General features: G+C 42.8%; 1 protein-coding gene across 2 annotated transcripts; it reads right to left on the reverse strand.

The window, feature by feature from the left end:
* Nucleotides 1-3,974: 3,974 nt before the first annotated feature.
* Nucleotides 3,975-7,030, reverse strand: LOC115674213 (glutathione S-transferase L3-like). 2 transcript variants are annotated; one of them, XM_030596559.2, is made up of 10 exons: nt 6,921-7,030; nt 6,730-6,804; nt 6,540-6,600; nt 6,320-6,406; nt 5,826-5,924; nt 5,645-5,747; nt 5,495-5,571; nt 5,179-5,286; nt 4,504-4,584; nt 3,975-4,382 (listed from the first exon to the last, which is right to left on the reverse strand). In XM_030596559.2, exons 1-10 carry the CDS (start codon nt 6,932-6,934, stop codon nt 4,371-4,373), a joined length of 717 nt encoding a protein of 238 aa, XP_030452419.1. In that variant the 5' UTR covers nt 6,935-7,030; the 3' UTR covers nt 3,975-4,370. The 2 variants fall into 2 exon arrangements, with proteins under 2 accessions (XP_030452419.1, XP_056172318.1); XM_056316343.1 differs by having other exon boundaries at nt 3,975-4,584.
* Between the last annotated feature and the right edge of the window lie 8,410 nt (nt 7,031-15,440).

Below are 15,440 nucleotides of genomic sequence, written 5' to 3' on the forward strand. Positions count from 1 at the left end.
CGAACATCTCTCTGTCTCCCTCTCTCGGACTAGAGGGTGCAACTTCCGACAGAAGACCAACATCGGAAGTTAGAGAGAGCCATTCACAAGCTCTGGATTACATTTATGAAGTGATGATTTCTAGATGCAATAAGCAGCGACGACGACACCATTGTTGGGCTTGAGTTAGGGCCACAGCTGTGGCACCCGTTGGATCGAGGAAGAAGAAAAAGAGAAGAAAGAGAAGGAAAAAAGTGTTTTTCAGGGGAAATTCCATCTTAAATTGACATGACACCCCATATAATCTCTGCAACACATAATTTCCGGTGAGTTATTTCCGGTGAGTTTGTAGGATGCATCAATGAAAAACACACGACATGATCATCATATCTCCATCGGTCCAGAAGTGTCGAGCTCCCAAAGAAATACTCAAGTGTCACCACCCAAAATGGTGACTATTTGAGGGCATATCTTACTTATGAATCATTTGGTAGGACCTCACATCCGATTTAGGACTTTGGTTGTCAAACTCCTCTGCTTAAAGTATTGATGTCCTCATTAATGACGGCCCAAAACACCTAGCAATACTTGCTCTATTCGACGTGTGGTTTGCCCTATTCTTGCCTTTTAACCATCCAATGTGTGGTTTGCCTTATTCTTGCCCTTTAACCATTTAAGAAGCCTGATTATGCTGTGGGTAACAACCCCAGTGATATGGCTACCCAGTCCGAGGCCTCAACCGTTCTGGCAATAGAGCCAATCCATGGGGGCAACATTGAAATCTTGCGGCACAATTGGAAGGAGCAGGCGAGAGAGTTAGCACCAAACCTTACTTTGGTGGCTACCATGAACAGGCTGTTCAAGAAACATCAGAATAAGATGACGAATCACATAACAAGACACATTTATGATGTGATCAGATTGATGGTCATCCATGCGATCGGCGATGTCATATCCAGGCCCAAGACATTTAATTGGTCCATACCTATCCAACTGAACACGGCGGCTTCTCGGTATGTTTCTCCAACTCTTAATCAATTGAACGGAGGAAATAATTTAGACCATGCGATCCCACCACCAGTGAGGATTTACAAAGGCTTGAAAATCCTATTTTCCTTGAACCTAGGGGCGGGAAGGTAAAAAGTCTATCAACATATCTACCTTGAACCTAGAGGGCTAGAAAGGTTCCTTGAACCTAGAGGGCTAGAAAGGTTCAAGTTGTAAATCCTGATCAAGTGGTTGAACTTGTATTACAACAATTAGGTGCCGACAGAGGAATGGTCAGGCCAGTATATAGGAAGTCACATCCTAATTGGGTTGACACTATACCTTACCCAAGAAAATTCAAAACTCCTGACTACGTTGTTTTCACTGGCGATAATCACTGGTTGACCATAGAACACGTTGGTAGATGTACTACCCAATGTGGAGATGCAGGAACAAATGAATTACTAAGACTTAAGTTGCTCCCTTTGTCTTTATAAAAAACTCCCTTTATATGCGCATTTATCTCCTAATTTAATCCATACTTGGGCTGAGATGGAAAAACAATTACATTCTCAATTTTATAGAACGATACCTAAAGTATCGATTGTTAATTTGGCCAGTATTTATTATTACGATAATGAATTAATTGATCAGTTTGTTGCTCGATTCAAGAGAGCTAGGAATAGATGCCTTACTTCACTCTCGGAGAAAGAATTCACAAATTTTGGCTTTCAGTGGATTGAAATCAATTTTAGAGAAAAATTCGAAAGCCAAAATTTTGCGGATGTATTCCAATTGGCAATGAGAGTATCTAAGTATGAGCAACTACTTAAGGATAGACATAAAAGGCCACACGAAGACTTTATAAAAAAACGTGTCTTCCGTGGAAAAATATGAGCTATATGATGAATCGGATCAAGATAAAATTCGGCAAAGAAAAATGAAATTTGCCGATAACAAGGGAGCACATGATCACTCTTGGTTATGTAAAATCATTCGATTATTTTAAAAGGAGGCATTTGTTTGTACAAAAAAATGACCAACTTTTAGTTATTATCGACATGTGAGAAGAGTTTGGTAATTTATGAACTTGATTATCGACAACTTGAAATATTGACAACTTGATGAATCGACAACCTGAAGGAATTGACAAGAAGTGGAGTTGATAATCTCGGATGGCAACCGTTGAAGAAGTACCGTCAACGTAGTGAAATAAAGAAATCATCAAGGTAGTGGAGTCGAAGAAACTGTCAAGATAGTGGAATCAATGTAATCGTCAATGTAACCATGCGCTAACTGTTTGTAACCTCTCTTTGTAACATCCATTGATAACCATCGAATATAGGCTTTAATTAGCTACATTGTACTCTTCGGAGGCCTCCCATGCACAAACAAACAACCATGCTATCTTTCAATTCTTGCACTTTAGTTATAGTTTCGAGACTTGTGTTGTTGATAAAATTCTAGTGTGTTTCTTAGCTATAGATTCCAAATTAGTGTCGTCGATTAAATTATGACGTGTATCTTTATTGTACACCTCGAGTGCCTCTTCGTCGATTAAATTCCAATATTGCATATTTACATCCTCAAGCTTTGTTGTTAGTTAAATTCCAGCATAGTTTGTGTTCGTTTGGTTCCATTTGAAGTGATTATGTTCTCATGTTTTGTCGTCAATTAAATTCCAACACAATTTATGTACATTCAATTCTGTTTGAAGTGAAGTTATCGATTTTCTTGTTTAACTATGATATTTCCTATCCGGAATTGCCACAGGACCCGTCTCCTCCAATGATTTTCGGTGAAAGATATTTGTTGAGGAGTCGAATTCCGTGAAACAACCACATGCCTCAAATTTACCAAGACCAACCTCTTTCTCCCTACTCTTCACCTTCTTGCCCTCTACAACACTCAAGCAAGGGGTCAATGGCGACTGCCGACACTCATGCCAACCAGCTATTACCGTCACCAAATTTCTTATACCCGACTTTATCTTTTCTTAGGTAGGAATTAAATACATGATAGAATAAATTTTATCTTACCATGAATTTTATCCTGATTACCAAATGTGGCTTAAGAGGCAGAGGAGAGAAAGAGAGAGTATGCTTGTAGGGCACTTGGCGAAAATTTGTGCTTGGACTGTTTGTTAAATCCAAAAAATGACTATATATAATGGTAGAGAAGAATCTTGCGTAAATAAGACCTAAGCCACTTGAGCTAGGCACTAATATTTGATAAATGGCTTCGACAATTACATGTGTTGTGTAATTTAACTGTAAATTGTGCCATTCATCAACCCGACGATCCACTCGGTTAATTGTATTGTGTAGTTGATTATGTAATGAAATCACTATTAGATGAGTGTTACCTAACGAGCAGTTAATCCCGCTCAAAAGAAAATTTTCTTTGCAAGGAAAATGATGTCATTATGGATTGGCATTTGTCCCTTCTTGTGTTTGCAGTAGGGATAATGACACAAATTGTCCCTGAACTTCTAATTTATTTAATATAGTCCATGAACTTTAACTCAATGTACAATGTGGTCCCAAACTTCTTAATTTTTCAATGTGATCCCTAGAATTTTGATGCATATTCAATGTAATCCCTGAACTACATGAAAATGTTCAATACTGTCCTTGATTTTAAAAATCAAGGACAGTATTGAACATTTTCATATAGTTTAAAATCAAGAACAGTATTGAACATTTTCATATATTTTAGGACTATTGAACATATACAAAAAATTCATAGATCACATTGAACAAATTGAAAATTCGGGGATCACATTACACATTAGACTAAAGTTTAGGAATCATATTGAATAAATTAAAAGTTCAGGGGCTACATTGCACATTGGATTAAAGTTCATGGACCATTTATATCATTTTCCTTTCATAGTAAAAGAAAAATGGTGTTATCTAATTTTTAATTGTAACTAAAGCATACTCGTATTATGCGTCCAATTCTAAATTCTTGATTTGAATATTAAAACTAATGGTAAATGTCATGTGTAAGGAAAAAGTTAGATTTATATATACCCAGCGGAGTCTAATTACATCCCTTTATTAAAATAGCTAAAAAAAAGAGAACTATAACATCACGTAGAAGGCAATAATTGTTTCAGTAGAACTGACGTGATCAGGATAGTCTAGCAGCTTTCATGAGGGGGAAAGTCAGGGGAAAACGACAGGAACATTAATACGAAGGCAGAACGTAACGCAAAGGATTCGAAAATGAACTTTTTTATTTATGAAATTTCATGTAGCATCACGATACCAATTTCAAGCTGTAAAAGAGGCAGCGGATACGCCATACAACTAGCCTTAGAGAAACATCAAAAGATGGGGTACATCAACTATACTCCCCTTATACCCTTCATACAGAGGGTACCATGTTCAGGACTCCATCTACTGCTGAGCCTGCATTTGAAGGAAAGACTGATTAGCGACCAGAAACAAACTGGCTGGGGCCAAGAGGGGAAAAGAACAATGTTCAGAAAGGATCGTGACATCTAGTTTGAGTCTGGGTTAGAGGCATTACACCGAAGCGCATCTTGAAGTATTCGACAAATTCTTTTGGATCGGTCTTTGTCTGCTTGTAAGTGTCGATCTCGTTCATTTCCTGCACGGGATGAAGTAGAAGGAAAGATCAATGCGTCATATGGTCTCGAGCAAGGATAAAATTGTGCAGAGCTGCTGAATTTGTAACTCATGAAGATATGACTTGACATTGCCCAAGTACTATAAGCACACTCGATCAAAAGGTTTGTCCGTAAAACTGATTGGTCTCTAAAGGTAATCATGTTTTCCTTTCAAGAGATGATGCATTTGCATAGAAAATATGGTCACCACAACCAGTGGGTGATCTGACGGTCGGTGGAGACCGACTTTCTCATTCTATATACGACTCTACAAGAAAACTATGGAGACTACTAAGAGAATCCAACTAGCATGTTTGATGACTTCAGATAATGATCGCCTCATGGCAGGTTGGGATCTCCCCATAGACATGCTCCCATGCTATAATAGTTCCCCAAGGCCAAAGTCTAGCCTGGACACTATCCAGAAACCGTTCATCATTGATTCACCATTTCACTCCGAATCAATCTTGGAATTTAGTTGTCTTTTGTTCGTGGGAAGAAAGAGTTTTGTCGAAAATGGAAGAGAAATGATGCTTAGATTAAGCATTGGCCAGAGACTTGATTCCCTCCCGTACCTCAATCCATGCTGCTAGTTTAGGTCTGCTGACAGTGATGTCATATTTCCATACTTCAGATAAGTAACTCTGGAATCTTTCAACAAATGGGATGTAGGCAATGTCCACCTGAAATCACAAAATTAGACCCTAAATAATAGTCAACCACAAAAAGAAGTACATATCGATAATCACATATCAGGCGAAATTTCTTGCTGCAAGATATAGGTTTGCACATCATACGGATTTCATCAATCAACGGATCTTTTGTTTAACCATACTAGAAATAGAAAAACCACTGATGAGCCCCTCATCACATGCGAGAATGCCAACATACCCCACTGAATTGTCCGAGAAAGAATGGTCCATCCTCAAATTTGCCAAGAGCATTCTCCAAGTGATCAAAAGCAGAGGCTGATGCAGAAGACAGAGTTCGCTTTTGGTGATAGAGATACCCGTCATCAAAGAAAGCGCTTAGACGACTTACCACATTCTTTCCGTCCTTCTCCCTTGAATGAAGTGAAGACTAACTGCACGAATTCATCAACATAAGACCACAGTTCCTCACCAAACTTCCTCTTTTCAGGATCCTACATAACAAAGATCGGCCAGTTAGTTACGAGCAAGCCACAGAAACAAGAAATGCACATTTGCTATCCAGTGCTCACATCAGGGAAAAGAGAAGGCCCTTCAAAGTTGCTGTCCACGTATTTCATGAGGTCTAGGCTCTCTCCAATGATTTTCCCATTGTGCTCCAACGCCGGAACCTAATCATAAGTTACAGCAAAAGAAAAGCAAAATGTACCCATCAAATCAACAATGGCTAAAACTTACCGACTTCATTTAATTAAAAGGTCAAAAAGGCCAAATAAACCAAGTGGGGAGCCAATTGATTCCCTAAAGTTAACATCAACCACCATAGGAGTCAAAATTTTCTATAATAAACATAAAAAAATCGAGCCAAGCTCAGTTTTGGAATACATGAAAACTAATGACACAAAAATCCGGAATCCTGCGGACACTCGCTTGGAATCCTAAATCATAACCAATTTGGGCTATGGCAATCAGTTTCAAGCGGAGAATCTAAGGCCACTAATCTGAAAACACACAAAGAATTAAAACAACCGGGACGGGCACTAAAGACAAGCGAAAGAAGAATCACCTTATTCATGGGGTAGACTTTCTCCTTGTACCAAGCAGGCCTGTCTTGAAGATTAAGAGGAACCAACTTAATCTTGTCCTGCAGTCCCTGCAGCTCACAAATATAATCCCAATTCAGAAACTAGTCGCGGGCCGAATCAAAATGAACTGAAGGGCATATATAACGACAAATCACGCATGGTTTTTGCTAAATTGCACCCGATCACAGAAAATGAACTCACCTTGTAGTTCCTCGTCATCCAGATGCGATGAGCAAATGGGCATGCGTAAGAGGTGTACAACCTTCAGGAAATTTGGAGAAAACAAACATAAGCCGACATAAGACAATCCCTTGCTTACCTGTCTCATCAGTAATCACACCAAATCAACTCGAACGAGACGCTTAAAGGGAAAGAAGAAGAAGAATCGAACCTCGTTGTTCCATCGAAAAGAGGAGGTTGCTCGGCGCCGGAGCTCAACGGAGGAGGCAAGTTCTCAACCGCGGCACTGCGACAGGATCGAAACGAAAAATTCAAGCAAGGGATCGTCAAAAAAAGAACAACAACGGCTCGAATTTCGCAGGAAAGACAGAGCGAAAGCGCAAGATCGCGAGAGATTCTTACGGAGGAGCAGCCATCGCGCGTGCGTTGCGTCGTCTTTGTCTGCGTCGGTGTCGATTTCGACGGGAGCGAGAATGGCGTCCAAGTGCGAAGCTATCTAAAGAGCGAGGAGTGTGTTGTTGAAGGCAGGGGTGTGCAAAAGAACCGGGACCCACCCGGATCGGAACCGGTCCGGCTCCCGGTTCCAAAATTGGAACCGGTACTATTTGGGCCGATTCCCGGTTCCCGGTGTGGAATCGCCCACCCGCCCACCCGGACCGGACCGGTAATATAATAATAATATATTTTATTTTTTAATTTTTAATTAAAAAAATTTGATCAAAAAAATAAAAAAAAAGAAGAAAATTTGTTATCATGTCTGAAGCTCTTGTGTAGTTGGGATACTTTGATCATTTTTCCCAATAATTAATGGGTACCCACTTGATTTTATGGATGATGTGGTTAATATAATCGATCATAGTGTAGGAATTGTATGAAAAGTTATGTTCTTTTCCTTTTGTTCTGTTAATCCGATGTTGGTCCACAGATTTTTTTTTTATTTGTCTAGGAAAACTTGTTGAGACCGGTTTCATGGACCCACCCAAGAATCAGACCGGACCGACGGTCCGGTTCTCGGGCGGGTCCATGGAATCAACGGGCGGTTCTCGGTTCCAATTTTTGGAATCGGTCCTGTAGCGGGCGGTCCACGGTTCCGGGGTGGGAACCGCCCACCCGGACCATGCACACCCCTAGTTGAAGGGTTGAGGTAGCGATGTCGCGATCGGTGACGAAGTGAGAGTGATGACGTGATCGCTTCGTCGGATTTGTCTGGTTGGTGGCGGCGGCGGACAGTGCAAATCTCGCAGGTCCCCGTGAAGTTCTAGTTGGTTCGCCCGAGATGGAGAAGGTCTGGAAATATGGTGCTTGCAGAGTATGGCTAAAGTTCTGACCAAAAGATGAAGTATGGCTAAAGTGACTGCTCGTGATAAGATCGGGCATTGATGCGTGCGTGGCAAATGATTTCGGAAATGAGTTTATGGATTACGTATATGAATAGATGTGTGTTTGGGGATGTATGTCGATGGATAAAATACAAACTACAAATGCAGCATAGATTACGATCATCATCAAAGTATAAAGGACGCGTGCACCAAAAGGATAGATATCACAGTTGATGAAATTCACCATCAATGCTTATATGACAAGCCACTCGTCAATGATACAAGATTTCGGGATAGGAGAAACTCACTACCAAGTCTTAAAGGAAAATCACACTCGTCGAGGATAAAATGTTTCTTGATTCACTACTAAGATAAAGAAACCGAAATAGGAGCTATCAACTCTCCAAAGATAATTGCTCACATAAAGGAAAATACAATGTATTCAATATTCATCAAAGGCTAGCCTGCATTACAATGAATGACTCTCCTCTATTTATGGAGAAACCAAGACATAGGGAATAAACAACTATTAAAATGCTTAGAAACTGGAAAGCATTTAAAGTCTTAGGACTTTTGACTCTTGAAACTTACATGCGATTAAGACTCACAAAGTCCTAGGAACTTAGAAATGCATTGATGACATATAAAAACTAGGAAGTGCAATACAGACTCTTTAGCCTTGCGGTTTATTTTCTAGAATTCATCCACCAACCTTGACTAGAAAATAAACAACTCAATAAATAAGCCAATGTTGTAGGAAATTGCTCGGAACAACCTCTCATCGATATGTTGTTGATCGGCATCAAAATTAGTAATTAATCTTGGTGAAACGATACTAAATTAGCTAAGTTCTTGGTAGTTTTCAGTGTCATCATACTAGACCCATCAAAGCAAGTTGTGACCAAAATTAGTTTTGACTTGGATGAACATCGATTGTGCTGGGCTCTTTGATGGAATCAACTTAAGGAATGTTCCATAGAATCGTTTGCTCCCACATCAGGTACGACCACTGCTAATCACTTCGTATGATTTTGAATCGAGGTCGAGTTACTTCAGCATTTTGTCGAGCTAAGCTCGGGCTCACTATTGTTTAGCTCGAAGGGTCTGCAAGTCTGAACAGAGCTTCTATTTCTATCAAATTAGAAATGTTCATTAATTATAGAAGTTGATAGGTGAATTTCACATGCTACATAATGTAGCCAGATAGTGTGACTGCGAAGGAAAACATTTGAGCTTATCAAGTTCGAGATCGGGTCGCATTAGTAATTTGATTGCAATCGGGTCGAGCTTGAATATTGAGATAATCTATCTGGGTCGAGATCGAATAATGTTTGAGTTGAGTTTCGAGAATCAAGTATGTTAGTTGAGTAGAGCTCCAGCTTGATATTGTGTCAACTCGATTTGGCTAGATCATACCTTTATTATGTTACACTAGAGCAATCAGAACCATCCTAGGGACTAAATGTAACTTGAACGTCATATCAACTCGATTTACGACACATACTACTTAGTAATTTACATATTTAATCAAATGTGTAAGTGAATAATTTTCACTTATAATTTTCTCGATTTCTACATTTTAGTGCAAACTGATATGAATCTGGCTTAGGACCACGTATTAATACACGACCAATAAGATAAATATAGTGATCCATCAAGGCCCAAGCCCATCCAGAAGACCACCCTAACCCGAACGTGGCCCTTGGAAATGTCGGACCACATCCGAACAACTTTAACATCCACAACCGAGCACAATGGTCCGGTCTAACTTAGCTCGACGTGCCTCAAATACGGGAGATTATTAAGTTGAGCAGCACTTTAAAGGACAAGTATGAATAGAACTCAGTTCATTCTTAATGAATGTCTTGCAATTTTGGTGATAGAGCCTAAATCTTACCAGGTTCCATTATCATCAGCTAACTTGCACATAGGATGTAACATCCTGAATTTCGATCCATTTCTAGGATTAATGATATTGATATTATTCTCATTTAATTTTAGTAAGTCTCGCCCGGAATTGATCACTCGCGGGATACTAACCGATAGGGAATGGCTAACTAGGAAAATGGTACGTGGACCAGGGACCCGATCGCAGATCGGTCACTGATTTCGAGAAACGACGAGGAAATATTTTGGGCCAATGTGGGCCTATCCTAGGAGAGTAACGGATTTAGTTTGGCCAATGACGTACGATCGGATTGCGGGTGATTCCGCACGACCGAGAGTACGCATGGCGAACAAATCCCGAACTTAATCCGAACGATCGCGACCTCCGCAACTAGTGATAATTCCTCACGTTCTCCCGGTAATCGAGACCATCACGGCTCGAATAACCCTAGGTCGATACGCGTAACCCCTAAACAGCCGCCCGTTAGTGAGAGACCCTAAAATTTTAAATTGAGCAATTTTGACCGCGAAATTGGATCCGGACTTGGACGTCGAATTTCGTGGGCGTACACAACTATTTAGCGAAGATGACGTCATTTTAGAGTGGCCAACTATATTTGGGATCAGTACGGTCGAAAAATGGAAATTCGGCCCGAAATTGGAAAATGACGATTTTGCCCCTAGGCCTATTTTTGGTATTCCGAATTTTAGGAATTATTGGAGATTAATTTTAGGGATTAAATCTTGGATAATTATCAGCCCAATAATGCATAAAATCTTGGGCCAAAATGCCCCTCAATTATTGGACTTAGATTGATATTAGCCAAGTGAGAGAGGGGTAAAGTGAGGATTAGGAAAAAATTGGTCAAACCCCTTAGACCAATAAATGCTCTTGTCTCTCTCTCATTCCTCCCATTTCCAGCCAACTCCCTTCTCCTCTCCTCTCTCCCTCTCGCCGGTTCTCTCTCTCCCTCCCCTCCATTTCGTTTGTTCGGCGTGAGCACCACCGCCGTCGGAGGAGCGCCGTCCGATGGAGATCGATGTTGCGCCTGATGCGTTTTACGCGGGCTAGAGACACCGGGCCTAATGCGTTTTACGCGGGCCATGAAGTGTTGGTATTGATTGTTAGACCTGATGCGTTTTACGCGGGTCGAATCTTAATTGAGAAATGAGCAGTGTGCATTATTAAGCTCGATCGCAAGCATGGCATATTAGTGGCATATGTGTGCAAGAGTGTATTGGCAGTTGTGCGTATCGGTGACTCGTGTGTGAGGCAGGCATTAATAAGTTTGAGCATGCGTATGGTGTACGTGTGACTAAGTGTGATCGCGTATGTGCCATGAGCGTTATTATGAACTGTCTAGCATGCAGGGTCAATTGTATGATCGATCTGGGCCCGAAGGCCTAGGTCAATTGATTGTCAATTATTGCTAGTTGTTTGTGAATTATTGCCTGTCAGGAGGTGCATGTTAGCCTAGTTTAGGTTTATGGGGTTTTACTCGCTGAGATTCGTCTCATTGTTGTTAAAACCCAATGTTTCAGACCCCCGGCCCTGAAGATGTCAGAAGTGCCAGTACGTTTTGGGATTCCCCATCATATAGAGAAGACGATGTCCGTATACCCCGTAGGGAACGGGGAGATGTATATTAGGTATTATACCTTAGTATGGGTCGATGTGGGGAAATCGCATTTTGAGACTCACGAGTATGTAGCGTGGTGTTTTTAGAGACTACTCCGGGGAGTATAGACCTCTTCGGACTTTTGATATCCCGTTTAACGGGCTGGGCGAGGTGGACCCGCAATGTGCTGACGGAGACCTAGCGAGCCCCGAAGCTACGCCTGAGGAGAGTTCGAGTTCTGGCGCCGAGCCTGTTGTCTTAGAGGTGGATGAGCCGGACTCGATGGACGAGGAGCCGGTGGATTGGGACGCAGACCCGAAGCCGATGGAGCCGGATGAGGAGCCAAGGCCTATGGAGCAGGACCCTGAGCCGGAGGGCGAGCCTGATGAGATGGACTCTGAGGAGGAGCCAGCAGAGGCTGAGTCCGAGCTGGATTCCCTAGACTCCGAGGTGGAGCTGTCAGACAGTTCTTCATCTTCTGAGTCCTCGGGATCCGACCCGGACTGGGTTCCGTAGGGTTAGCCTTAGCTCAGATAGGTCGGGCCAGACCTTTTTGATCGAGGCCCCACCTTAGTTAGTAGTCTAACCAACCGGGCCACTTACCCCTTTTTGTCAGTGGTGGCCGTTGATCGCTTTTAGTTTTTGGTGCTTGCTGTAAATGGATAATGTAAATGTTTCCTTGGTTAATATAAGTGTATATTTGTTATCTCGTTGTTCGTTGTTATGCTATCCTTGGTCTCGTGTTGTTTTATCTGTACGGGTGTTTATGTTGCTTCCGCATGTGTCTCGATCTCTGTTTGGGTTTTGGGTCAGCGACGCTTCCTGGGGCGTTGCACAAGTTCGACCTCGGCAGGGGTGTTGCGTTTCTTAGGGTTTGGGGCGTGACATCCCCGTCTGATTTGGTATCAGAGCAAGGTCAGCTCGGTCCAATTTGGTCGAAGCCTGGAGTGATAAGGAGCGATGACCTTGGGTAGCCTGTAGGGAAACCTTGTGTGCTAAGTGTACCTCCTAACTGTCTGTGTTTTGATTGAGTGCCTATGTGAATTGACCCGTAAAGTGCAGGTGCGGGAGGACCTGAGGTATGTACGCGTGTCTCCTTGGTTGAGGTCTTGTACTGTTTGTGCTAGTTCCCTGCCTAGGACCTTAGACCGGTTTAGCTTAGTTTAGGTCTCTAATTCCTGAATGGAATTATAACAGGTAGGTGGGTATTAAGAATTGTAAGGATGAGGAGACGAGGAAAGGAACCCCAGGGGCAGCCTAGTGTAGGAGGCCAAGAGGCCAGAGATCCAAGGATGGAGGAGGTTATTTAGACCCTGCATGAGATAGGAAATATTATGGGCAGGCAGGCTCAGGAAAGGGCCGCCACCATTGCCCATGCTGCTGAGGCTGCAGCAGCTGCTGCTGTGAATGGAAACAATGCCAATCTAGGGCAGTCTCAGATGGCAGTAAATAGGCAGATGCACCAATTGGTAGAACAGTTTCTGAAGCTGAAACCGCCTAAGTTTAATGGTAGGGGTGACCCCGAGGCTGCACCGCGATGGGTAGAGGAGTTAGAGAAGGCCTTTGATGTATTGGGGTGCACCGAGACCGAGAAAGTATCATTGGCGGTATATCAGCTGTAAGACAACGCGAATGATTGGTGGAAGGCCACCAGGGATAGAGTATTCCCAGAAGGTACAGCCTAGACTTGGGCTGCGTTTATCGAAAGTTTTTATTGAAAGTATTTCTCAGAGAGTGCCCAAGAAAGGAAGCTGGCAGAATTTATGCGACTTCGTCAAGGACAGATGACCGTAGACCAGTATGAGGTGGAGTTTGCGAGGTTGTCTAAGTTTGTGCCTAGGATGGTGGAAAATCCGCAGGATAAAGTTCGGAGATTTCGGGACAGACTGAAGCCGGATCTTCGAAGCCAGATGATTTCTTTGGACATTCGAGACTATGGAAGAATGTATGAACGGGCTCAAGCTATAGAGCGAGATCAAATGGAAAGGGCAGCCGCTTCTGAATCGCGGTTCGCCCAGAATAGGGACAACCGCCGTTTCGGGAAGAAACCGATGGCGGGAAACAGGCGATTCGTCCCACCGGTTAGAAGGAATATCGGGAAGCCGAGCCATCAACCGAACCGATTTGGGGCTTGTTTCAAGTGCGGGAGTTTAGAGCACCAGATCAAAAATTGTCCCCAGCAGCGCCCCTCAGGACCATTAGTGCAACCGCAGCAACCCCGGATAGGGAATCAAGCCGGGAATCCCCCACCGATTAATCAAGGTCGATCGCCAGCGCAAGGACGAGTTTTTGCGATGGCGCGAAGAGAGGCGGAGGACACGCCGGGCGTGGTCACAGGTACGATTTCTCTATGTGATCATGCTGCGTATGCATTATTTGATCCGGGGGCAACCCACTCTTTTATATCAGAGCAATTTGTTAGACTGGTTGGGATTGAGCCTGTTATGCTTGAGACTGTGCTATGTGTGATGACCCCATTGAATGATAAAGTGTTAGTGTCGTTAGGGTGTCCTAGCTGTAAGATAGTTATCGGGGGTAGGGAAGAAAGGATTGACTTGGCAGTGTTGGCCATGTTTGATTTTGATGTGATAATTGGAATGGATTGGCTAGTAAGGCAGAAATCCGTAATGGATTGTGACAATAGGGTGATCCGGTTTAATCCGATCGGATATCCTAGATTTGAATTTCAGGGAAACCGAGGAGGAACCTCGATCCCTTGGATTTTCTCGCTCGAGGTAACTAAGTTGTTGGATGAAGATTGTGAAGGGTATTTGGTGAATGTGATTGATTCGACAGTAGCGGAACCTAAATTGGAAGAGATACCCGTGGTGCGCAATTTTCCCGAGGTCTTTCCTCAAGAATTGTCGGGATTGCCACTATAGCGAGAAGTGGAATTTGCGATAGAACTGGCCCTAGAAACAGAACCGATCTCAAAGGCACCGTATCGAATGTCCTTATCAGAATTGAAAGAATTGAAAGTCCAGATGCAGGAATTATTGGACAAGGGTTTCATTCGTCCTAGTGTGTCTCCATGGGGAGCGCCAGTCCTGTTTGTAAGGAAGAAGGACGGGACATTGAGGTTGTGTATCGATTACTGGTAGTTGAACCAGGTGACGATTAAGAATAAGTACCCACTGCCGAGGATTGATGATCTGTTTGACCAATTGCAAGGAGCCTCAGTGTTCTCTAAGATTGATCTACGGACCGGATATCATCAGCTGAGAATCAGAAAAGAGGATAATCCTAAGACTGCTTTTCGGACGAGGTACGGGCACTATAAATTCATAGTGATGCCCTTTGGATTGACCAATGCCCTGGCTGCCTTCATGGATTTAATGAACAGGGTGTTCAAGGAGTTCTTAGACCAGTTCGTCAGAGTCTTCATTGACGATATTCTGGTATATTCGAAGAGCTCCGAAGAGCATGAGGTACATTTGACTGAGGTACTACGGACCTTAAGAGAACACGCACTCTATGCCAAGTTCAGTAAGTGTGAGTTTTGGCTTAGCAGAGTAGCGTTCCTTGGACATATAATCTCAGGAGATGGGATTTCTGTGGACCCGACAAAGATTGAGGCAGTAACTAAGTGGCCAAGGCCGACCTTAGTAACGGAGATTCGAAGTTTCTTAGGATTGGCTGGCTATTATCGACGTTTTGTAGAAGGGTTCTTGTCGATAGTCACGCCGTTGACGCGACTGCTTAAGAAGAAAACTAAGTTTGAGTGGGATGAAAAGTGTGAAAGGAGTTTCCAGGAATTGAAGCATAGACTGACCACCGCTCCGGTACTAATCATTCCGTCCGGACCAGGAGGATTTGAGGTCTATAGTGACGCGTCATTAAGAGGACTCGGATGCGTACTGATGCAGCATGGAAAGGTAGTTGCATATGCGTCGCGCCAGTTGAGGCCACATGAAATGAATTATCCGACGCATGATTTAGAGTTGGCAGTGATCGTCTTTGCCCTCAAGATCTGGAGGCACTATTTGTGCAGGGAAAAGTTCTAGATTTATACGGATCATCAGAGCCTCAAGTACCTGTTTTTGCAGAAGGAATTAAATATGAGGCAGCGCCGATGGATGGAACTTCTCAAGGATTAC

This window comes from Syzygium oleosum, unplaced genomic scaffold (genome assembly GCF_021117445.2).
Source record: "Syzygium oleosum isolate NSW1041296 unplaced genomic scaffold, Sole_v2.1 Sole_v2.12, whole genome shotgun sequence".
Taxonomy (NCBI): domain Eukaryota; kingdom Viridiplantae; phylum Streptophyta; class Magnoliopsida; order Myrtales; family Myrtaceae; genus Syzygium; species Syzygium oleosum.

Coding starts and splice junctions, on each gene's coding strand:
- LOC115674213 (XM_056316343.1), bottom strand. Junction 6,407..6,539: donor GGATGACGAGGAACTACAAG/GTGAGTTCATTT, acceptor TGTGAGCTGCAG/GGACTGCAGGACAAGATTAA. Junction 5,925..6,319: donor AAGTCTACCCCATGAATAAG/GTGATTCTTCTT, acceptor ACTTATGATTAG/GTTCCGGCGTTGGAGCACAA.